Here is a 24,125-nt window from a genome sequence, read left to right on the forward strand (position 1 = left end):
CAGTTCATTTAACTTTCTGAGCATTGGTTCAACCAGCTGGGAAATGGAGAACAATGGGTAACATCTATAAGATGTTGGGGTAAAATAAGACTGTATTCAAGAAAGCAACCTGAAATCTTTCAAGTATAGTCAGAATAAATATAGGATATAGTTAGTACTTATTTTCTGAGTTTGCAGTTATTTAAAGATTCATTTGTGTTAAAATGACATGTTTAAGTGAAAAATGTGCATGTATGCCTACTTTATACAAATCACTCCAGTATTTAGCAACATAAGTTTCTTACTTCAGGTTGCTTTAAAACAATTAAAAATGATATGCTTAAAATGTAATAACCTAACAAGTGTTAGTATTAGTCAATATTAATTCAATAAATCTTATGTTGCATTATGAACTTCAGAAATATCAGTTATAACTAATCCTAATGTGACAGAAGACAAGCATCCTTCCCTAAAATGAACTTAGGGTATGCTCAGGGAGGCCTGGAGATGAGGAGCACATTAGGGTGGAGCCCAAAGACTCTGACTCTCTATGTCAGAGTCTTAGAACTAGAGGACGCCTCTTTGGGGTATGAGCCCAAGGAGTGATTTCCTCCCTGTTCACCATCTCTGTGTGCTTCCCAGGCACAGCTGTGAGGATCTGACAGTATATCCACCCACTTCTCAATGTCCTGCACCCTTCACCACTTCAGTTTCAAACTTATTTGATAGAATGTGTTCCATTTTTTTTCTACAGTCTGTTTAATGATCCACTAGAAAATGTAAATTATGTAGAATATAATGCAGAAAAACAACAAAGGCCACATTACCTGGACCGCTGACATTAAACTGAGGGCTGTTGGGGGAGAAGCTGTTGTGTCTCTGGACCCGACGGCTCGATCGCTTGCCAGGCCACTGAATGGACAGGACTTCTGGCTTGGCTGGCCCTTGCCTGGGACAACAGAGAAAACATTCAGCCTCACTGTCAGGCCTTCAGCACTTTTCCTCCAGGAACAGGATTCCAAGCATCAGTCACAAAGGTTTTCTAGTAGACTGAAAGCTTAGGAGAAGTTCTGTTTGCAGATGTACTCCAGAGACCCAGGGCAATTAGTACAATAGCAAGTGAACCCAAGGAACAGAATTCTAGGTGTTCTTTATTCTTAAAATGAAAAGTCTAAGTAAAAACTATGTCTTCATTTGTAAATTAAGTAAAACTTCTTTTTTTTATGTTTTCATTTGTAAATTAAGTAAAGCTTTCTTTTCCCCAAGTCATTAATGGGGAAAGTATCTGTGCATATGTTGCTGTGAATTTTGCTTCAATTGAGAACACCTTTCGTTTTTTCTTTTCTTAATTTATTTTTTTAATTTAATTTTTGATCCATGTTATGTATCCACATATTTTACTTTATTTTTTGTATATTTTATTTATTTATTTATTTATTTTTATGTGGTACTGAGGATTGAACCCAATTCCTCACATATGCAAGACAAGCGCTCTACCACTGACTTACATACAACCCCAGTCTCTATCCACATATTTTAAAAGTCTTATTTCAACAAACCAAAGCACCTTCCTCCTATACCTAGACTCTACCCCTATCTTCTTTCACAAAGGCAAGAATTTTTAGCAAGTTTATTCTGGTGTTTACCTTTTTGTCAGTATCTAATAGCATGCTTAAATTTCCATCTTTTTTTTTTAATTTTAGGCTTTATCTATTAGCTTCTCAATACATAAAGCTCAGGCCAATGCTATATACATGGAACTTGGAAAAAAGGCTGCTTCAAAGGATGGATTCAGTGGCAGGAAAGCCTTTTTCTGTTCCTTATTCTTTGCCGGTTTGAATATAGATAAGTCAGTTGGAATGTCAACAAAATCTTGGACCACAAGGCAAACTTGAGAATGGAAGACATTTATTTAAGATGTGAAAAAGGAAGAAGATCAATGGTAAATCTGTAGAGATGCCATGCTTGCCTTAGGCTGCCCTCACTAGCTTTCGCTGGAAATAATAAAATTTTATGTATTTAAGTCACTATAGATAATATTTTTTTCTGTTATAGGCAGATAAATCTAATACTAATTTACCCATCTAAAAATCTTTATTATCTATCAGCTAGGGAGTAAACCTTCAATTCTTCTACTCTGTTGGATTAACCCTCCCTCCTTTTCCTGTATGCCATTTTTATTTTAGTTGACTCTCTTGTTTGGGTGAAAAATATCCTTTAATTGCTTTATAAGGTCACTATGGAAAAGTCTGGTGTTTCCTTGATAAGTTGTATATGACCCGGTTTTTCTCTCTGGGGATTTTTGCACACTTTGTCTCTAGAATTCTAAAAACTAATGTCCTTATTCTGAGAATTTTCCTTCAATCATTTTATAATTTATTGTTCAGTGGAGAAATATTCAGCCCAGGTCTCACTTTTCATTATTTTATAATTTCTTTCTTTCTTTTTTTTTTTTTTTTTGGAAAAGCTATTTTGGAAACATTGGACCTCTTGGACTGACCCTCTAGTTTTCTTATTATTTTTTTCCTGTTTTTCATTGCTTTGTGGAGATTTCTTTATACTTTTATACTGAAATCTTCCTCAGAGAATTTCATTTTTGCAATTGTACTGATAATTTCCAAGGGCTCCTTTGTGTGCTCTGAATGTCTTTTTTTTTTAAAAAAAAGCATCCTGTCCTGAATTCATAAATGTGGTATTGCTTATTAGCTTTCTGAGAATACTGATGATTTTCTTTTGAAAGTTTTCCTCTGATCTCTGAAAAATATGTTTCCTCTGTTTCTTTCTTATGTTTGATTCGTTTGATTGTGTCCCCACACATTTCAGAGGGAAGACCAGCAAGGCTGACTGGGACCTCTGTGTGCATGGTGGGGATTGCCCACTCACAGCCTCCATCATGGAGTGGACTGGCTGGGCCCATTTATCAGGGGACCCTGATCCAAGGTACCATAACATCTTTTCTCTTGGATTAATAGATTATTTGGAATAGCCTCCCAACTGGAGGACATGAGCCTACCTATCAATAATTTGGAAGCTGAGCATGCAAAGGAAGTATTATAGTATAGGTCTGGAATGTTCCCCTATGATTTATATGTTGAAGGCTTGGTCCCCAGCTGGTTGAATTACAGGGAAGTGGTGGAAAATTTAGGAGATGAGGTCTAGTTTTTGGAGGAAGTAGGTCTCTGAGGAATTGTCTTAAGGTTATATTTTGTTCCAATCCTTTCCCCTCTCATTCTTCTTTGCTTCTCAGCTGCCAGGAGTTGAGCGGTTTTGCTCCACCACACTTCCTGCCTTGATGTTCTGCTTCAGCACAGGCCCAAAGTGACAGCACCAAGTGACCATGGACTGAAACCTCTGAAATGGGGAGCCCAAACTTCTTTGAAGTTGATTTTCTCAGGTGTTTTGTCATAGCGATGTAAAGCTAACTAACATAGGAGGTTTCAGATCTACTGTTCAGTGGAGAAATATTCAGCCCAGGTCTCACTTTTTATTATTGTGCCCTGAGTCCCAGTTGTGCCAGGTTTACATCTGCCTACCTCCTTGAGATAGTACAGCTCCTGGGTTCTTTAGATTGGGGAGGGGCGATGATTATACAGCTTCTAGCAACATGTCTGTCCTTTCACCTTACTCTCAGTTGCATATGGCATGGCCAATTTTTGAGATTTTCTGGAGTTTCTGTGATACCCACTACATTGCATTGTTTCTTACAACACCTGCTTAAGTTTCAGGTTTCCAAAGTTTTATATCAATTTCCAACAGATTCATCTTCTTTCCAGTTTCAAGTTTCTGCTTCTCTGGCTCTTCTGTCCTTATTTTTCAGGGATAATGCTTTATATCCAGATGCTTTTTTAAAAAAATATTTTTAGTTGTAGATGGACATATACCTTTATTTTATTTTTATGTGGTGCTCAGGATCGAACCCAGTCCCTCACATCGGCTAGACAACTAGCACTCCACCTCTGAGCTACAACCCCAACCCTCCAGGTGCTTTTAATGTCATTTTTTGAAAGGATTAGGGATGGAGCAAAAGAAATCATATATGTTTAATCTCTAATCTTTAACTAAATCTCTATGGATTTTCATGAAGCATAAGAGAAACCAACTTTCTGGCAACTTTGGTGGTCACAGGAATAGGTGATTATTTCTTTATGTTCAAGCTACAAGAATAGAACTGTGTGAAGCTTTATGATCACTTTTAAATTAAAGCTTTTCTGTACTTCTATAACAGACAGCTGTTGAGAAGAGGAATATAACTTCCAAGCCCAAAAAGAATCATTCATATCCCTGGATGGAGAAGAATTCTGGAAAAAAAAAAAGATCAGACTTGCAGATTCCATTACACAAAGGAAATCCACATGTAATTAAATTGAGTTCCCAGGAATGTAGTTTATGAGAAAGAGAGGTTTATGTAAGAAGACAGGGGTCCTCTAGAGGGAAACTTCAGTATCACGTAATGATTATTCTTGTCGTTGGCTATTAGGTTCTTCCAAAAGACATGGAATTAAAGTGGCTCCTGCTTAGTCAATTTGCCAGGACAGATACAAAGATTGTTATAGGATGCCATCTGAAAATCTCACCTCTGTGGCATTCCAGCTGTACACATCCCTTCTCTCTGAAATTGCCATTTTCACATGAACAGACACAGACATTTTGCCCAACACGGCATGTCTAACTCATTACCACAGGATGAATGATACTGGGTGATTCTGCACTGGGGCTGTGAGATAGAATAGATGACTTCTTCAAATCTGCTATATCTCAGTAAGTCTTTGTATCTCTAGGTTTCACAGATATTAAATCTCAAAGTAATGTTGATGCTGAAAGGGAAACATATTATTATAACCCTAGGGATTTTAATGAAGCCTGCGGGTTATAGCCCTTCTCTATGCAGAACATCATGGAATTTTTCTTTACATCATAGACTGATGAGTTTTGGGGTATATTGATTTAACCTCTCTTCTCCACATGTGTTCTCTTCTCTTTCTCAAATGTCTCCTACATACATATTATTGTTAGATTAATTTTCCTTAAACCTTGGTTTCATTATATTGCTCTGTTGTTAACAACTATTAATGACAATCTCTGGTAGAATTAAGTCTGAATGCATCTGGCTATTTTTAGATCTTTTCAAATCCCCAAAGCCAGTTAGATTGGTCACTTTGCTGTCACAACTGCTCCTCTGAAGGGCTCCCTTTACCTGGAATTCTCTTGCATTCATTCAGTGCCATATATTTAAATGAAGTTGTACCAAGTGGAGGGGGACAATGTAAAATTCCTGCCATCTGGAAACTCAAAGTCTAATGGGGGAGAGGAATAAGTAAGGGGATGAGTAGATTTGAATAGAGGATACCTTGGGAGAACTTGCTAGAGAAGTGGGAGACATGAAATTTTCTATTTTGAGAGCACTAAAGGCTTCCAGATAAAGTATTTTCCAGTGACCAAACAAGCTACAAGGAGTCAGCCAGATGAGAGGTGGGTAAGATGGGATGATTGAGGCTACTGACGGCTTTGGATCATCATTGTGCCATTCAAATTCATCCTAATGGCTCAGCTCATCTTTTATCCCCATAATGATTTCCACTGGCATCTTGATGGACATCCTGGTAAAAGGACAGCTTTTCTCTCTATTTCACTGGTGTGGGCCAAGGTGCTCTCCTCACCTTGGTTCTGGGTAGCTAGCCAATAGGAAGTTGTAGCCTTGGGAAAGGAGCACAGCCCCTTTAGACCGGGGTTAATTCATGTGCTTCTGATTCATGAAAGATTTCACATTGGATGTTGTGGTCACAAACTCAGAATGGTACCTTTTTAAAAATTTGCTTGTTTATGCATTTATTTAGAAACCTCCAAGAAGGAATATCACAAGTGTGGGGTGGGATTTGAGCATCTCTGGAAATCTTAGTCAAATAGCAGACAATAGCACTTTCCACACTGACATTAGACCTGCAATAGTTCCCCTTTGTTCAAGTTGGCTTTGAAAGGTTGAAAGGTTCATTAATCCTCTGGTTTCTTCCACTTTCCTTAAACTTTGTATTATTATCCTCCTCTCCAGTAAGCACAGCTGATATGCAGCTGTTGGCAGCAATCACAAGAGTTCAAGGCTAGCCTGTGGCCTAACACAAAGAAGAGTTGCTCATTAAACATTCATTGTGTGGTGATAAATGCACAGAACAAGTTTGCAGGAGAAATTAGAGAAGGAAACCAGAAGTGCAGGTGAAGAGGAGGGCGGAGGCTTTTTCAACCTCTTCTCAGGTGGCAAATGATTGATTCTAAAAAAAGGAGAATCCATTTTATTTCCAGAAAATCTAAACAAAAGAAACAACAAAAGAGGCGTCACATTCTCATTAGGAACATGAAATCAATTCCATTGTGCTTCAAGACATTCAGTTACCTTCTGCTCAAAGCTGGGGAGTTGGATTGTTGCTTTTCTAAAACTAATTGTTACATTTTGCGATTTGATATGAACTCACCCAACACAGCAAAAAGAGAGAATTTGTACTGTGAAGAATGATGCACAGATCCATGGAAGGGTTCATCCCTGTGTTCATCAGCTGCACGAGCTCATTAAATTCAGGAATTATAGGCTTTTTTGTTAGAATTTGGTGGTGCTCACTCATTTTGACACTAAACACATGGTTGAAAATTTCACTAGTTTTGGAGATGTCCTAATAATTATGTATCCATTAATTTGTTTACAAAAATTGGTCTTACAAAGCAGTCTATGATCAGCCTGTTCAAAAAACTTACTGTGTTGTTCTGCCCAATTTAGGATGCAAAATGTAGGTAAGGCACATCCATAGGTTTAAAGGGACATAGCAGCTAAAATATGTTGCAAGAGCAAGAGTTTTGCCATGCCCTTCTCTAGCTTGCAAGGTATGAACAATAACTCAAGAAAGCACCAACTGTTGGTTAGAATTATTTTCATGTCTGCTTTACACATTTATTACACAGATTTCTCTTTAGCCTTTATTTTTACAGATATTATATCATTTTTATTCTCAGTAAGACCTGTTGGTGGCACTGAATTTTGAAATCTTTCCTATTGTTCATTTTTCTCCATATTCTAAAATAATTAGGGTTATTAAATTCTCAAGTCTCTCCAGTGTATCCTGGTTCACTTAATCGGTAATGTCCTTTCTCATGATTTCTACTCATTTTTGCAAGACAAGTCTAAATGTTGTAGAGAAACTCCACAAAATGGACTTTTATCCTCTGTCTGTATTTAATCTTTTACTTGTCCAAAACCCACTGGCAATTTCCCTCCCTTTTTCTATGATATTTATCATTTGGTACTATATAGCTTACTTTTGGTGTTCATGCCCTATTGTTGTAATATAGTTTAGACTCCTTAAGGAGTGACATCATGTTAAATGTATCTTAACATCATCCACATGTCTTTTAATGTCTTCTCCATCTATGAATTTTTAATGGAAAATTTTTGAACAGATGATGGACAGGAAAAGAAAAAGTGAATGATTTTTTTTTAAAGGCAAATAATAAAGCAAGCACCCAATGGAGGTCCTTGTCATTCCTTTTAAATCTATGAATTCTCAGTTTAGTTTTCACTAGTATGAGTACAATGACCGTCAGCTGATTTTCCATAAACACAGAGTCACTAAAGAGACATCGTATTAAAACATTTAGTTGCCTTTCTTGACGTGTTTGCTCCTCGGTAGTTTCCATGGCACATTCCAGGGAATTCTGGAGAGACTGAAGCTGATTCAATGTCTCCTTCAACAGAAATCGAGTCACAAATTGTTCCAAATTGGAAGCTTCTTGATAGTCCTAGGGCAACAAAACAAAAGCAATCAGAAGTATGGGGGTGGGGTGGGGAATAACCAGGAATAGCTTTTCCTCTGTGTACCCTTCAACCTGGGACTGATCCTGGAAAAGGAGGGTGGAGAGGAGGGAAAAATGTGATGGCCTATCCACTTATCAGAAATTGCATGAAAGAGCTGCAGAAAAGGCTGGATTAGATCACTTCTCATTGCACCTGTCCCTAGTTTAGGTAAAAGAAACAAACCAAACCAAACCAGAATAATTATGAAATAGACATTGGTAGAAAAGGGAAACAATAATCTATGAGAAGAAAAGATTGGAGCATGGCTGCAAGGGTTCCTTCCATGTTTTAGTTAAATGATGATCATGCCACAGTATTGTTTTTTCTCTACTACCAACAAAAAAAGTCACGTTTCAGCAATTGGTTTAATTCCCTCTTGATGTATTTATTATGCTTAATCTGTATTATGATGAATCCAGAGGAAATGATGCTGGTTATTTTAAAATTCAGTATGTTAGTCTTAGAATATTCAAATGGTTTACTAAATCTACTCATGTCCCTCTCAGTATTTTCACCTGAAGCTCATTTGCAACTGTCTCAGCCAGGAAAGCATCATTCACTCCTGCAGCCCTGGGTCTACATGCAGATCACTGCGGTCTTAGTAGCAGTATTTGCTGAGTGAGCATTAATTCACAGGTAAGTGGGAGCTGTGAATTGTATCAATATGTAAGTCTACCACTTTCTCAAGTCTCAGGGAGAACCAAGGAGGAAAACCTGGTTAGCAAGAATGAAATGGCAACACAACTGCTGTTTCAGTTCATGGGACCAGCCAGTGAAATCTGATTTTCTATTCTTCAGTAGAATGGTATATATTCAAGTTCAGCCAAGGAAAAAGATTTATTTGGTTCTGTCCCTAAACAAAAAATTTTTCTTTCTTTCTTTCTATTTATTGATTTATTGTGGCTCCAAGTACAAAACTGAAAGGACTGACATGACAAGATAATGCTCTGAGTCTTGTTACACCAGGGAAACACAGGGCATGGTTATAAATCTAAAAAAAAAAAAAAAAAAAACAATAAAAACAAACAACATTTAGTTATTTAACCTCTCGAGGTCTCAGCTTTCTCACTTATAAATAGGCTAAGTACCTCCAGCATACAATCCAACTCAAAAAATATCCTGTTTTCCTATTGACTCTAAGTTATAAAGCATAAGAACATGGCCTATTGTATCAATTTTGGAAAATGTTCTTTTAGCAAAGAAATCTAATGTCATACAGAAATCTCATTTCTTTCTTAAAATGAAATAGAACAAAGTTTAAATCATCAGTCTCTCTTTAAGCCCTTTCTTTTCAGGTAAACAACATCGAGATTTTTCTTATCTGCCCTTTTAATAGCCTTATTTGGAAATTAGAAATTGAAGTGTCTTTAAATTCCATTTAAGAAAATAAACCATAAAACAAAATATTGCATGCCCTTAATTATAAGGATTTTTGGTGAACTAAACCAAGTTAAAATATACAAAATACTAAAATTCATAGCTTACTATTACATAGCTTACTATTTATTGGTGATAAAAATTTCAAAAAATTACTTTTCAATGTATTTTCTGAAATCAAGGAAAGTTTTATTTAGAGATAGAAGATATGTTGCTAGAAAAGAGCCTGTGTTTGACTCTCCAGTTATTTCCCTTTTGCAAATGCATATCTTTAAAAGAAAATTTATTAAAATAAAAACAAAACATAATTGCATAGTCAGATATTATGCCAAACATATTTGCATCTCAGCATACACTATGACTAATCCTGAGCAAATGGTAAAAAGTTTTATACTGGTTGATAGGCAGCTCTGAAAAGTGAAAGAAGCATACATCTACTGAACAATGAAGCATAGCGTTTGCCTTATTCTTTTTTAAATGTTCAATATCTGTCATTGGCATGTCACAGCTATAGAAAGTTAGCCAATTTAAAAACTTCTGTCACTGCAACTAGATTGTTGCTTCTTAGACCCAAAGGTCATGTCTTCAATGTCTGTATTCCTCATGGTGCCTTGAGTAGAACCTCATTCCATACCTGATTGTTTTGCAGATAAACTTCTGCCCTAAGAATTTATCACATTCTTACTGTGCTTTTAAAAATAAAGATTTTGATGCAAATAAAGCCAGAGATTTAAGAAAAGTTACAATCAGATAACTGGCTACGCCATCATTGTGCTATGGAGCAAAACAGAAAATTATCATGACACTTTCTTCTCACATTGATGAGAGTTTACGCTCCCCACTTGTGACTCTCCAGATAACATTAAGAAGTACCGCATCCCCATTGGTAGATGTATTTGACAGAAATATTGATGTCTTGACATTGAGATGGGTGTTAGGTGGGGATAAGGCTCTGGAGGATTAAGTTTTTTGAATCACTTATAAAGGTTAGCTGCTATGTGCTGCCCCATGGTGATAAGGAGAAAAAAGCCTTGTTTTCTAATATTCCCACTTGTCCTTCGAGGCTTAGCTCATGGCACCGTGTCTACATCGCCTTTACTCCTCTGAACACTGTGAGACACAGTTCCTTCCCCTCCTGTGCATTCCTGTAATACTGCTTCCCTACCTAGGGCATATGATTTGCCATTTTCTATTGTAACCTGTTGTTTACTTGTCTTTCTCCCTCATTTTAGTTCAGTGCTTTAAGGGTAAAAGATTATGTCGTATTCATCTCCATCTCCAGAGTGCCCAGAACAAAGTCTGGCGCGCAGCAGCTGCCTCATAAATGCTTAAAGAATATGTGAGGAACAGGAAACCATGTGGAGATGAAGGCACCGGAGGGAATGTCAAGCCCTGGGAGCTGCTCTTGCCTCTCACCAATCACCAGCTGTGCCCCTGCAGCTGGCCCTCGCTGTTTGCAATTGCTGCTGCCCAGCTTGCCTGGTCACATGGGCTCCACAATAAAGGGAAACACAGCTTTGCTCTTAGCAGACTGTTTGTCCTCATTTCATTTTCTGGACCATTTGCTGGTCTCCTTCCCTTCCCTTACTCTGGATCCCAAGCTCTGGGACTGCAGATGCAGGCGGCACAGATCCAATCTCCTTCCCTTCTTTCAGATATGCAGCAGATGTTCCTTTGGAAGGCAGTGGTGAAAGAAGCAGATGGAAAACTAAATAGATAGAAAGCTGGAAAATGTCAAAGCCTGGCCCTTTTTATTCTCAACAAATGTGTTGGTTGTGAAGATACAAAAAGAGATCTTTGCATTGCTAACTCCCCAGAAGATTGATACGTTGGTGTAAGACGCATGTTCCTTTGAGAGAATGGTAGAAAGGACATTTACTGGTCTAAGAAAGCACTAAAAAGCAATTGTACAGATGAAACACAATATCCAGATTCTGCCTTTATTTTTTTCTTTTTGCAGATTATTCCCTCATGACTGTGAGAAAGGATGTGGCCAAATGAAAGCTAACAGGGTATTTCTCAGATCTCAACAACATTTATTCAAGTCATTGAAAATTGTCAGTCACAATTGACAGTTGATATATTGGTTAACAAAGTACCATTAATACTTCCGTTTTTTTTTTTTTTTTTTGCTTGTGGAAAGCCAGAATGTAAACATTTCAATATTCGCATTTCCTAAAGCATAGTACTTTGAAAATGAGGTTTCTTATGGGGACTGCCTATGCATCTTAATTGTCAGATCATTTCTCAGGAAGCAAGCTCTGCCCATCTGGTTGATGGAAGATTGGAGATCTTAGTTATTAACCCACTATGAATCATCTGAGTTAATTAGGAAAATCAGAGCATCAGACTTCCTTGTTTATGTTTGCCCTATTTGAAAATTAATCAAGTTGGCGACATCCAGTCTAGTGTCTAGTTTAAGAAGTCAGATACAATCACATTTAGCAGGGGGCACTGCTTCTAAATGCCTTCTGATTCACACTCCTGCAGTTTTCACCAATCTTGTGTGAGGCATCTGTGCTAGATTCCATAACAGGAAAGAACCACTCTGCAAAGATAACGTTATCTCTTTATCTTTTTCTATCCTTCCTCAAACTGTTACTTTTTTTTTTTTAAATCTTAACTAGCTTGCACACATTACCTATGTCCTACTTCTTTTAAAATATTCTTGGGTTTTCTTATTTTAAATAGCACATTTTTTTCTTTCTTTCTTTTTTACATTTTTTTCCAACCTGGTAGGATACCTTATCAAATTTGACTTAAAAAAAGAAAAAAAATAAAGAAGTGGTCCATAACTATCTTAAAAATGGACCAAGCTTAATCCCAGATATGTCTTTGGATCTTAGATGGCAAAACAAGAGATCAAAATAATTTCAGACTACAGATTCTCAAGGATTAAGTGAATTAGAATCTCAAATTAGTGAGAGCATGAACAAGGTTATAATTTTGGAATAAAGTATTACTAAACAACTAATATTTGAATTTTAGCTAAATATCCCATTGTTTGAAATCAGAAAATACATAAGAGATGAGTTATATTATTTAAGACCTTTATGTTGACATACTCCATTGTGAAATGCTCATCCCAAGGTTTTTAAGGATTTATTTTATGTAGGCTTCTTTTTTTCTGGTTCCTTCTGTTGCTGTCTCACACCAGGAGCTATGGCCCCCTAGATGTCTTTTTCTAAAGAATGATTCCATTCTGCTATGAGATAATCATCTTCAAACAAGTGGATATTTAGGAAAATGCATTCATGTGTAAGTATGGGGTCTTCCTTGGAATTAGCCCACACCTGGAGATTAATAGACAACAGGTAAAGACCCAGGTCACACTCACAGGTACCTAATAACAGTGTGGTAGTTAAGAATTTGGGTCTGAGGATGGTCACATTGAAGTTCTGATCTATACCTCTGTCACTTGACAGCAGTGTGAACTAAGAAATGAATGCTGTCCTCCTTATCTCCTGGTAGAGCACTTCATTTTCTAGATTCTTTACAAACTTCTTTCTCAGCTTCTGAGTCTATGCGTCTTTCAACATCCCTACTTGCTAAACTGTAAGACTAGTTGTCATAAGCTTTGTTTGAGGGACAAATGCACCATGGCATGTGAAGTACACAGTGTGGCATCTCACTCACAGTTGTTGATACAAGTTTATTACTCCTATTAACATAATAGAGAAAGGATTTTACCAAGTGCAGTGAACAGATCTTTAGTTAGCATTCACAAGATCTGGGTTTGTTTGCTGTGAGAAGAGGTTACCTTGGCACTACCGCTAGGATAAATGCATAGTTGGTGTTCCACATGAGAGGCTTTCCACAGAAATTAATTTTCCTGAGTTCTCTCTCACATATATTTTCTACTATACATCTACTACCTTCCATTCTAAAAACTGTATACTGCTCATATAATTATCGATTACTGTATTGAGGCTGTGACCCATGAATTCAGTCTTTGAGGAGTTAATCCCATTTAAAATGTGGGGTTCAACTGCAAAATTAATCAAAAAGTTTACCCATTCTTGATTTGCTTCTTATCCAAGATAGTATGTGGGATACAATTTACAAATCTAAACCACATCTTTTGCATTTTCTTTTGTCTTCAATGAAGGCTGTCCTCCATGTCTCCTGGCAGAGTACTTTCCAAAGTTCTTTCTTTGTCTCTGATTTAACTCCTTTCTCTTCCTTAATCTACAGATCTTCAGATGTATTAGCTGAGATTTCTTCCTTTCTCCTCAACTCTGTCTGAGTCTGGCATTATATCTCAGCCCAATCCTTTGTTCAGAATCATAGAAGTATAGAAACCAGATAAACAATAATAGGAGGATTGGGGAAGATGGACATATTGGAAGGATAGTTTTGAAAATCCTGAAATCTTTACATAAAACTAGACAGAACAACTACAAAAAAAAAAAAAGCACAAGAATAACAACTCCAATAGACAACAAAGCCAGTCGCAGCGTTATCATCAAACTCAAATTGTAGGTGTATAGAGACAAAAATCCCTGACTGCCACAAGATGGGCATTGCATGGTACCCTTGCATGAGTAGGAAGAAGTGAGGAGATGCAGTGGGATATGGCACAGTCTTAAGAACAAGAGAACTTCAAAGTAGCCAACAAATATTAACTAGAGTAACAGTGGCTAATTTGAGAACAGCAGCTGAAAGTTGGTGAATATAAAAAAGGGAGAACACACAAATCCTAGTGAGGCCAAAGGGGCTAGAGTCACACCTACCCCCGTTGAACTCTTGAAATCAGCTTCTCCAAACTCTGTGTTAGGAGGGACCCACACTGAGGCGAATTGGCAGAAAGTGGAAGAAAATTGAGCAGAACAAGGTCACAAAGAAGACTAAAAAGTCTCTTCTCAGCAAAAGAAACAATCTGTGAGGTGAACAGAGAGCCTATATCCTGGGAGCAAATTTTTATCCCTCACACATCAGATAGAGCTGTAATCTCTAGGGTATATAAAGAACTCCAAAAGCTAAGCACCAAAAAAAAAAAACCAGTCAACAAATGGGCCAAGGACCTGAACAGACACTTCTCAGAAGAGGATATACAATCAATCAACAAATATATGAAAAATGTTCATAATCTCTAGCAATTGGAGAAATGCAAATCAAACCTACTCTGAGACATCATCTTACTCCAGTCAGAATGGCAGCTATTACGAAGACAAACAATAATAAGTGTTGGCGAGGATGTGGGGAAAAAGGTACACTCATACACTGCTGGTGGGACTGCAAATTGGTGCAGCCAATATGGAAAGCAGTATGGAGATTCCATGGAAATCTGGGAATGGAACCACCATTTGACCCAACTATCCCTCTCCTCAGTCTATACCCAAAAAGACTTAAAATCAGCATACTACAGGGATATAGCCACATCAATGTTTATAGCAGCACAGTTCACAATAGCTAAACTGTGGAGCCAACCTAGATTCCCTTCAGTGAATAAAAAAAAAAATGTGGTATATATACACAATGCAATTTTATTCAGCAATAAAAGAGAATAAAATCATGGCATTTGCGGGTAAATGGATGGCGTTGAAGAGATAATGCTAAGCGAAGTTAGCCTATCCCTAAAAAACAAATGCCAAATGTTTTCTCTGATATAAGGAGGCTGATTCATAGTTGGGTAGGGAGGGGGAGCATGGGAGGAATAGATGAATTCTAGATAGGGCAGAGGGGTGGGAGGGAAAGGGAGGGGGCAGGGGGTTAGTAAGGATGGTGGAATGTGATAGACATCATTATCCAAAGTACATGTATGAAGACATGAATTGGTGTCAACATACTTTATATACAACCAGAGATATGAAAAACTGTGCAGTATATGTGTAATAAGAATTGTAATGCATTCCACTGTCGTTTATTTTTTTTAAAAAATCAATTAAAAAAAAGAAAAGAGGACTCAGATAAAAAGTGGGGAGAGCCTGGAAACCTCAGAGGGAAAGCCGTCATATTCTTCACTACTAGGAAACTCCCACTTTGTGAAGTTGGAAGAACAATTCTGAACACAACCACCTTTGAAAAACAAAGGAAAATAACAATAATAGCAATAAGAATAATAAAATAAAATGAATGACAGAAAATTACTAAGGTCAAATTCCATACACTGTTGTAATAAGAAAAAGGAAAGCCAGGAACAAGATACCATCCCTGAAGACAATGGCAGAGTATTTAAAGACAACCCACAGATCAAATCAAAGGGTGACCAAGTATTTATAAATGAACTAAAAGATCTAAAGAAAAAAATTTCAAAAAATGGAAAAAGCAACATATATCAAAGTTAGATTTGAGGTGATAGAATTCAGGAAAGAATTAGAAATAGAAGATAAAATATGATTTCATTAAATTGAAATAAGAAGGAACTCAGAAACATAGATAATGCCTTCATAAAAAGGAAACACTTTTTAAATAAAAAAAATAATACAGAAACAAGGGAATCTGAGAGGTAATGACAAACGTTGAAGGTAGACACAGCATATCCAACTTACTTATAACAGAATTCCTGGAACAGTGTAGAAACTCACGAAGGAAAAGAACAAACACTAGAATTTATTATTTAAGAACGTTCTCCTGAAACAAAAAGACTTGATACTAAACATTGAAAGCACACCATCTATACAGAAATATAAATTCAGAACAAACACTTTAGGACATATTTTAATAAAAATTATTGGACTTTAAAAGACAATGTAAAAGCTAGGTGTGGTGGCACACGCCTGTGATCCCAGCGACTCAGCAGCCTGAGGCAGGAGGATTGTAAGTTCAAAGCCAGCCTCAGCAATGGCAAGGCACTGAGCAACTCAGTGAGACCCTGTCTCTAAATAAAATACCAAAAGGGCTGGGGATATGGTTCAGTGGTCAAGTGCCCCTGAGTTCAATCCCTGGTACCAAAAGAAAAAAAAAAAAAGACAATGTAAAAATTCTTTGTGTACTTAGACATACAAAGGGGACTAAACACAAAACAAAACAACTAGATTCTGTAACTTTCCAGACGCAACACTGTTATGTTAGAAGAAAATGTAGTTCACACATTTAAGATATTTAAAATAAAATGGATCCTTGGATTTTCCTATCAGTAACATCCAACTTTTAAGATCAAAGTCCTCTTTCATCTCTATAATTGTCAACATTCAACAGCTCAGGCAACATTGTTCCCATAAGCCCTTCTCACAAATCCATCAAGAAAATGAGCTCAGGATGGTGTGGTGGTGCATACCCGTAATCCCAGTGACTGGGGAGGCTGAGGCAGGAGGATTGCAAGTTTGAGCCAATCTCAGCATCTTGGTGCAACCCTTAGCAATGTAGTGAGAACTTTCTAAAGGAAAAAAAAAAAAAAAAGATTGGAGATGTTCCTCAGGGGTAAAACTCCCCTGGCTTTAATCCCCAGTACAGGGTAAGAAAAAAAAAAAAAGCTTCAGAAAGCCAAATGACCAGAGAGACTACAATGTAAAGACTGATAACCTAGGTGGTAAGTACAGGCAAACCTTCTTAGAGGCCTAGATAGCACACATTCTAAACTTTGTGAACAAAGGACACACCTCTTGCTATTGGAGTATGAAAGGAGACATAGATTATTCATAAATGAAAGAGTGTGCTGTGTTCATAGATCATATAAAAGACAGGATTAGAATTTGGCCAACAGCTAGGGTTGGCTGGCCCCCAAGCCAGGCCTTGAGCATCAAAGACTGCCAACATCAAAGACAACCGATACTACGTGATTCCTGATGAGAAAACACACTTCCACATACAGTTTTATGAAATAAAGCTCCAGATTCAGCTTGGAATTTGCGGTAAGAACAGAATTCAGAAGACCATGCTGAATTGTGCCACCAGCAGAGATCAGCAAGGTCAAAACTGTGAGCATTTTTGTGGATTCTGCTCCAGACAAATTATATAAATCAATAAAGTGAATCGTGGTAGTAAGCTGAAGATCAAAAGAGTTGTAACAGATATAAAAATAGGTACAACTCTAATTTTTAGGAATAGGCATCTATGTGATAAAACCATAATGAAGTGCAAGGAAGTGATTAGTTCAAGGATCAGAAGAAAGGGTTATGATTGGGCCAGAGTACACAGAAGGACTTCTGCGGTGACTGGTTGTTTTGGTTTCTTGACTCAGTGGTAGTTTGAAGAATATTTGTTTAATAATCATTAGGTTCTACTTTTGGTTTGTGTGCCTTCCTTCATTTTTGTCTTATTTTACGATATAAATGTTAAGATATATGCATGAACCAGTCTGGTAGAAATAGACTGTCTTCATATGTTTGAGAAGCTGTGATTGTAGTCAGATATAGGCACTAAAATACAGGACTCTTTGGCAGGCAGTAGGAAGAGAAAATCTGTAAATATTTCCAAATTAGTAATTTTCATCACCTTCCATATACAATTTCCTCAGCTGCTCCCCTGTATTCCTCTGGAGAGTAACCCAAACTGAATGTTACATTTTTCTTTATAAGAGCACAGAGCCATATTCACACATAAATTGGACTCAATTTATGTTTGTTGATTTTGGTAATAAAATATCACAAAAGTTTCTTCCCCATAAATATATGTTTCCCACCGTATTGCACATTTTTCTTCGAGTATTATCTTTAAGCTCCTGGAAGAGATATAAGACAGTTGAAGCAAATGATACCCCGAGGATAACAGTTCCTTGTAATTGGACTCCCTCTTAAACATTATTGTGTCAGATGGATAGTTCTATTTTAGCCACATTTCTATAAAATGTTGAGTCGAAATAACCATGTTACTGAATTTTTCTGGGATAAACACATTTTTAAAATATCATATCAATCAATGCTTTCAAAGACAAATGATCTTTCTCTTTGATCCAAACAAATTCTGTAAGAAAAAAAATTGAGCACTAAAATATTATAAGCCTTCTCAAATATCATAGTGCATGGGAAATAATAGAAACTTAATAAATAAATGAGCACTGACACATTTAGGATTTAATTTGCCCTTGTGGCCCATTTATGAATATAATACCAATGTAGTCAAGTAACATTTTATTCAGGAAAAAATAGCTCTGGGAATAGATAACTTTCTTAGAATAATAAATAGTCAAAAGAGTTTTTATAAACAAAATAGTGAAGTTTTCATCAATATAAAAACAGTGTTAGGTGCAACCATTATCTTGGTATTTTGTATACCACTTGTATATGGTCTATTGAACTAGAAAACAAAATTCAGTATTAGAAAGTCAGGGCATCCAAATTTCTAAGGCAATCAGCAAGAAGGAACCACTGCATATAAAATCCTCATTTTGAAAATGAGGTACAAACAGATACTTTCTCAGGATACTTAACAAGTGCATTTGCTCAGGATCAGGCTAGATAAGTATACAGGTCTCCTTTCTCTGCTGCCTCTTGTCTAAACGTGTTTAAAACACAAAAACAAAAGCTTCTTGATCATTCCAAGGTCGACTTTAAACATCTCCGGAGGAACAGCAGGTTCCAGTCCCAAGAGGCTGTGAGGGCCATGATTATAAAACTGTCCCCTAAGGGCCCCGCAGCAAGAGAAGATTTTCAGGGCTGCAAACTAGCAATTTAAAAAGGAAGGGAGACATCATCTAGATTGCAGCTGAATTTCTATTTAAGCTGAGAGTAGCAAAAAGGCAGCACGATTTCTATAAACCAGTTTTTCTTGAACAGGAAGACTTAAATCATATCAGCCTCAGAAGGTTTTTCCTTAGAAAAGTTATGACTTAGGCAAAGATTTATCAAAGCCTGTGCTGGAAGGAATATCTTCAGACTGCCAGTTATTTCCTTATAAATTTACCTTCTACTTTCATATTTGAACAAGGCATTCTGTTTTCTGTATGGAATCAAGCACTCAAAAACATGAAGATTGAAAGGTAAACTGCAAATTCTAAAAGAAACAAATATAAGTTATAACCTTGCTATCCATCAGTCTGTTTTCTCATCATTGAAATCAAAGCATTCAAATATTTAGAACGATTAAAGCACATTTATGTTATTGAAAAAAATCAGGAAACTGATGGAACAAAATTAATTCTCTTATTTTATAAACAACAAGAAGCAAATTTCAAGTAGGCACTTCATGCTCCAGGCTTGGGGTACTATGGAAGTGAAAAAGACTACAAGACAGTGATGAAACCCTGATAGGGGTCTTGATTATTTCTTACAAAAGTATTCATTTTAATCAGAAGCTCAGATTTTGTTCCTTTGCCATGGCAACGAATGTAGAATTCTATACCTGGAAGGTTACAGTGATAATCTTCATTTTTCTTGGAAGAGGCCTGTGGTAATAGTTGGTGATTGGACTGGAATGAATTAATTTGAGTATCTGAATAATAATTTTTATCTTCCTAGAGAATGAAATTTTATGTGGGGTGATAGGCTTGACAATTAACTTCTAGTGTGACTTCAAACAACCTCATCTGTGTTTGTGATGCCCTTGTCTTTTTTTGGCTAGGGTAAGCCACACCCCAGTTCTCTATTTTATTTTGAGACAGAGTATCACTAAGATGCCCAGGTTGGTCTCAAACTTGTGATCCACCTTACCTCTAACTCCTGAGTATCTGGAATTTCTAGCGGCACTACCATGCCTGGCCCTGCATCAGATTATAAGGCAGCAACAATGCACTCACCAGATACAGAGCAGATTCTGGCAACATGTTCTTAGACTTCCTAGTCTCTACAACCATGAGCCAAATAAACCCCAAATCTTTATTAGTTAACTAGATTCAGGTATTTTCCTGTAGCAACAGAAACTTATTGAATAATATCAATTAGAAAATACCATGATTGTAAATTTTTTAACAAGGGTTTTAGTTCTTTTTCTTAACAAGAATATCTGCTTTTTAAAAAAGTATAAAGACTGGACTCTTAAAGACTGAAAAACTATTAAAACTAAAAGAACTGCATCTTTAAAGGTGAATTTCCCAGGATTCTTAATTTTTTCCCCATGTTCCTCAAATCACATTCTGATATATTGTAGGGACTTGTGCTAGAAATGGAGGTGCCTTGACTTCCTTAACAAGATCCCTAAAGTTCAAGAAATAAAACCAAGATCAGTAAGTGGGAGGCCATCAAATTAAAATTCTTTTGCATAGCAAAGGAAGCAACCTGAGGGTGAAGAGACAGCTTACAGAATGGGAGATCTTTGTCAGCTGCTACTTCAATAGGAAATTAATATCCAGAATATATGAAGAACTCAAAAAGTCTAACACCAAAAAAAAAAAAAATCAAAAAATCCAATCAACAAGTGGGCAAAAGAACTAGACAGGTATTTCTCAAAAGAAGAAGCACAAATACTCAACAAATATATGAACAAATATTCAACATCTCTATCAATCAGGGAAATACAAATCAAAACTATACTAAGATTTTTATCTCACTGCAGTCAGAATGGTAATTATCAAGAATATAAATAATAAATGCTGGCAAGGACATTTGGGCAAAGGTACACTTATACATTGTTGGTGGGACTGTAAATTAATACAACCACTCTGAAAAACAATATGGAGATTTCTCAAAAGACCAGGAATGGAACCACCATATGACCCAGCTATGCCCTCATTGGTATTTAACCAAAAGAACTAAAATCAACATATTATAGCAATACAGATACATCAATGTAGCACAATTCACAAAGCCAAATTATGAAACTAGCTGCAAACTCACAGATCTGGGTTTCTAGTTTTCATTGGTTCCCATCAACAGATGACTGGATTAAGAAAATGTGGTATATACATAATGGAGTTTTACTCAGCCAAAAAGAAGAATGGAATTATGGCACCTGTTGGTAAGTGGATGGAACTGCATTGCATCATATTGAGTGAAATAAGCCAGACTCAGAAAATCAAGGGTCAAATGTTTTCTTTCATAAAATAAGGGGAAAAGCCAGGGAGTGTTGGATATCATTAAAGATATAGGGAAGATCAGTGGCGCAGTTTGAGAGGGAGGGAGGAAGGACTGGAAAGGAAGGAGATGAAGAATTAATTTAACAAAAAATCACGCTATGTGCATATATAAACGAACCACAGGAGATCTCATGGGGGGCGGAGGGGAGCAAGATGGCAGATTAGAGAGAGGCAACATTCCTCCTAGCTCAGCTACTCAGAACTCAAGCAGTGGGAATACTGCTTCTCCTCAAGGCTTATGGTGAAAAATCCTGAGACTGGAGGGGCAGTCTGCCCTAGCCGAATCAGAAACTGACTCATTGAATGGATACTAAAAAACTTGCCCTGAGTTTATTAATTGTCTGGGAGGAGCCTATCCAGGGCCATCTTGGGACTGCAACATGGTGGAACCAATGAAAACTAGAAACCAGATCTGCATGGGCCTGAATGAGCCTAGCAAGGACTTGGCTTGGCGAAGCAAACCTGTGGAAAGTCAAAAACTGGGAGCATTTCACCTCGGAGAACACAGGTTAGAGAAGCTGGAAAGAACCCAGCTCTCCCCAGCCCTGGTGAGTCTTGTGGCTTGAGGGGATTGATGGGGCAAGCTATAGTGGGTCAGAAGGTTGGAAAGAAGGGTGTGAGAGCACTTGGTTTGAAGTGGCACCCCCTTTCTCCACAGAAAAGACTTAACTGGGCTTCTCTAGAAATCTTCATCCAGACTGATTTTAGGACTGTCAGCAAAAGAGTCTCTGCAAAAGAGTTCAATGTAGATAAACTTCCTATTTTCATGTAGCCCTGTTTTACTTGGCCACTGGCTAAGAAGATACCAGCACTCCAGGTGCTGGACACCCCTTTACTAGTTTTTCACAAACATATCCAGTATAGTACTTTGAAGAAATGTGCAAACAAGGCCTCTGACCTTGAGCTGGGCTTCACAGAGATATCTACATTTTTAAGATAAGAGAAGTTACCAACTGGGCTCCATGGTAACAGCTGGCAGGTGGAGAATAGAAAGGGGAGAAGAAGCTCTCCCCTTCTCAGGTGTTGTCCTTGAAGGGTTAACATGCCCAGAACAGTGAAAGAAAAAGCTGCTTTTATGTGAACTTTTGCAGACTGTGAACTTCTGAGCCCCTCCCCTTACATGCTGGGTATAAAACTCTAAAACTACCTGACCTAGAGGTTCAGGGGATTAATTGATTACAGCAAAAGCTGTGCCCTCTGAACCTGGCTGCAGCCAAATAAAACTGTTTCCTGCTATCTTCAGTGCCTTGCCTCATTTGTCCCTACAACAGGTCCTCAGCTTGCCGAACCAGCTGGTCCAGCACCCACAGGGTTCCCAGAGCCCACTGCATTCCAGCCTCCAACCCGGAGCTCCCCAAGTCCAGCCTCCCAGTCCCCAAGGCTCTCAAACCCTTATTCCCTTACCCAGCCCAACACTCGGCCTAGTAGGCCTGCAGCTTCACCACCGCCCTGCATGCCAGGCCACAGCTTTGCCTCTAGGCTTGCCCAGGCTGGCCTAGAACACAGCTTCACTGGTGCTGCTCACTTCCCCCCCAACCCCGCCCCAGCCTGGCCCACCCACACTAATCTCCCAAGAAGGGAAATTGGGAAGTTTTAAACCCTAACTTCAACTTTAATGTAACACATTAAAAAAGAAGGACTCGACAACCCACAGCCCATACTCCCACACTAAGATCATACCTCAAGAAGAAATGAAAAGAGAATAAGTCAGGTACAGACAGTGAACACATATGCTAACTATCTTGTCCACCATAATGGAAACAACTCTTTAATTTCTTAATAGTTCATCAAGATTTCTTCTCCTCCTCCTTATTGCTTTCTTTTGTTTTGCTTTTTGTTTTTGGATTTCTAAATGGCTTTTTGTTATATATATGTGTGTGTGTGTGTGTGTGTGTGTGTGTGTGTGTGTGTATGTGTGTGTTTCTTTCCCCATTTCTAGACTTATTTTTTTGAAGGTGTTATTTTCCCATGCTTTGCCACTACTCTATCTCCCTTCTTTCTCTCTTTTTTTTTTGATTGCTGACACCCCAATTCCATTCTATCTCTCCCTTTATATTCTTCTATTTTTTCCCCTTTCACATTAACAACCTATCCTACGTTACCACTACATCTGCCCCACTCACCCTTTGAAATTGCAAATACTTTTCTACCCTCCTATGTTCTTTCCTCATATTCAACTCTATCCTTAACACCTCTTAATACTAACTGACGTACATAATGTCTGCCCCTACCACCAATGTTACAGCAATAATAAATATGGCAGAAATCACAGACAATATCAATTATTTGATTTTAAGCCAGACATGATGCATGATTGTTTACTGTTTTTACTGGTGGAAATTGTTGATCCTACTATTTCAACATGTTGTACCATCAAAATAGGAACTAAGGACATAGTCTACTACATTATTGTTTGCATGCAGTATTGTTATCATTGGGCTCTCTCCCACACCCCCGCAAGCTGTGAGATGCTAGTAATATAGGGGGACGCTATAAACTCATAAGGTAGACACTCTACAGCATCAAATTCATCCAGGTAGATGGATAGCCACACAAAAACTATGAAAAAGCAAGGGAACAAATCATCCCAAACAACACAGGATACCTCAACAATAGACTCCATTGACACCATAGTGGAGGAAGTGTCAGAGATAGCATTCAGAAAGTTCTTGACTCAAATAATTTGTAAGATAAAAGATGACATAAGGAATGAAATCAGAGAAAAAATACAAGCAGTGAAAGATCATTTCAATAAAGAGACAGAAATCCTGAAGAAGAATCAGTCAGAAATCCTTGAAATGAAGGAATCAACAAACCAAATTAAAAATTTATTTAAAAGGGCTGGGGATATGGCTCAGTTGGTAGAGTGCTTGTCTTGCATACACAAGGCCCCAGCACCAAAAAAAAAAAAAAAAAAAAATCATTGGAAAGCATCTCGAACAGACTAGGTCACTTGGAAGACAGAATTTCAGGCAATAAAGACAAAATATATAATCTTGAAAATAAAGTTGACATAGAGAAAAGACGTTAAGAGATCATGAACAG

At 37.5% G+C, this 24,125-nt stretch overlaps 1 protein-coding gene across 1 annotated transcript in view; it reads right to left on the reverse strand.

Moving 5' to 3' along the window:
• Positions 1-24,125, reverse strand: part of Necab1 (N-terminal EF-hand calcium binding protein 1) — a 146,106-nt gene that overhangs the window by 25,800 nt on the left and 96,181 nt on the right. Inside the window, exons 6-7 of the mRNA XM_027952699.2 lie at positions 7,622-7,758; positions 807-928 (exon numbers count right to left, since the gene is read on the reverse strand). Of these exons, the coding sequence (XP_027808500.2) occupies positions 807-928; positions 7,622-7,758 (259 nt within the window). The remainder of the gene's footprint in view (positions 1-806; positions 929-7,621; positions 7,759-24,125) is intronic.

This window comes from Marmota flaviventris, chromosome 15 (assembly GCF_047511675.1).
Source record: "Marmota flaviventris isolate mMarFla1 chromosome 15, mMarFla1.hap1, whole genome shotgun sequence".
In the NCBI taxonomy this organism is placed as follows: domain Eukaryota; kingdom Metazoa; phylum Chordata; class Mammalia; order Rodentia; family Sciuridae; genus Marmota; species Marmota flaviventris.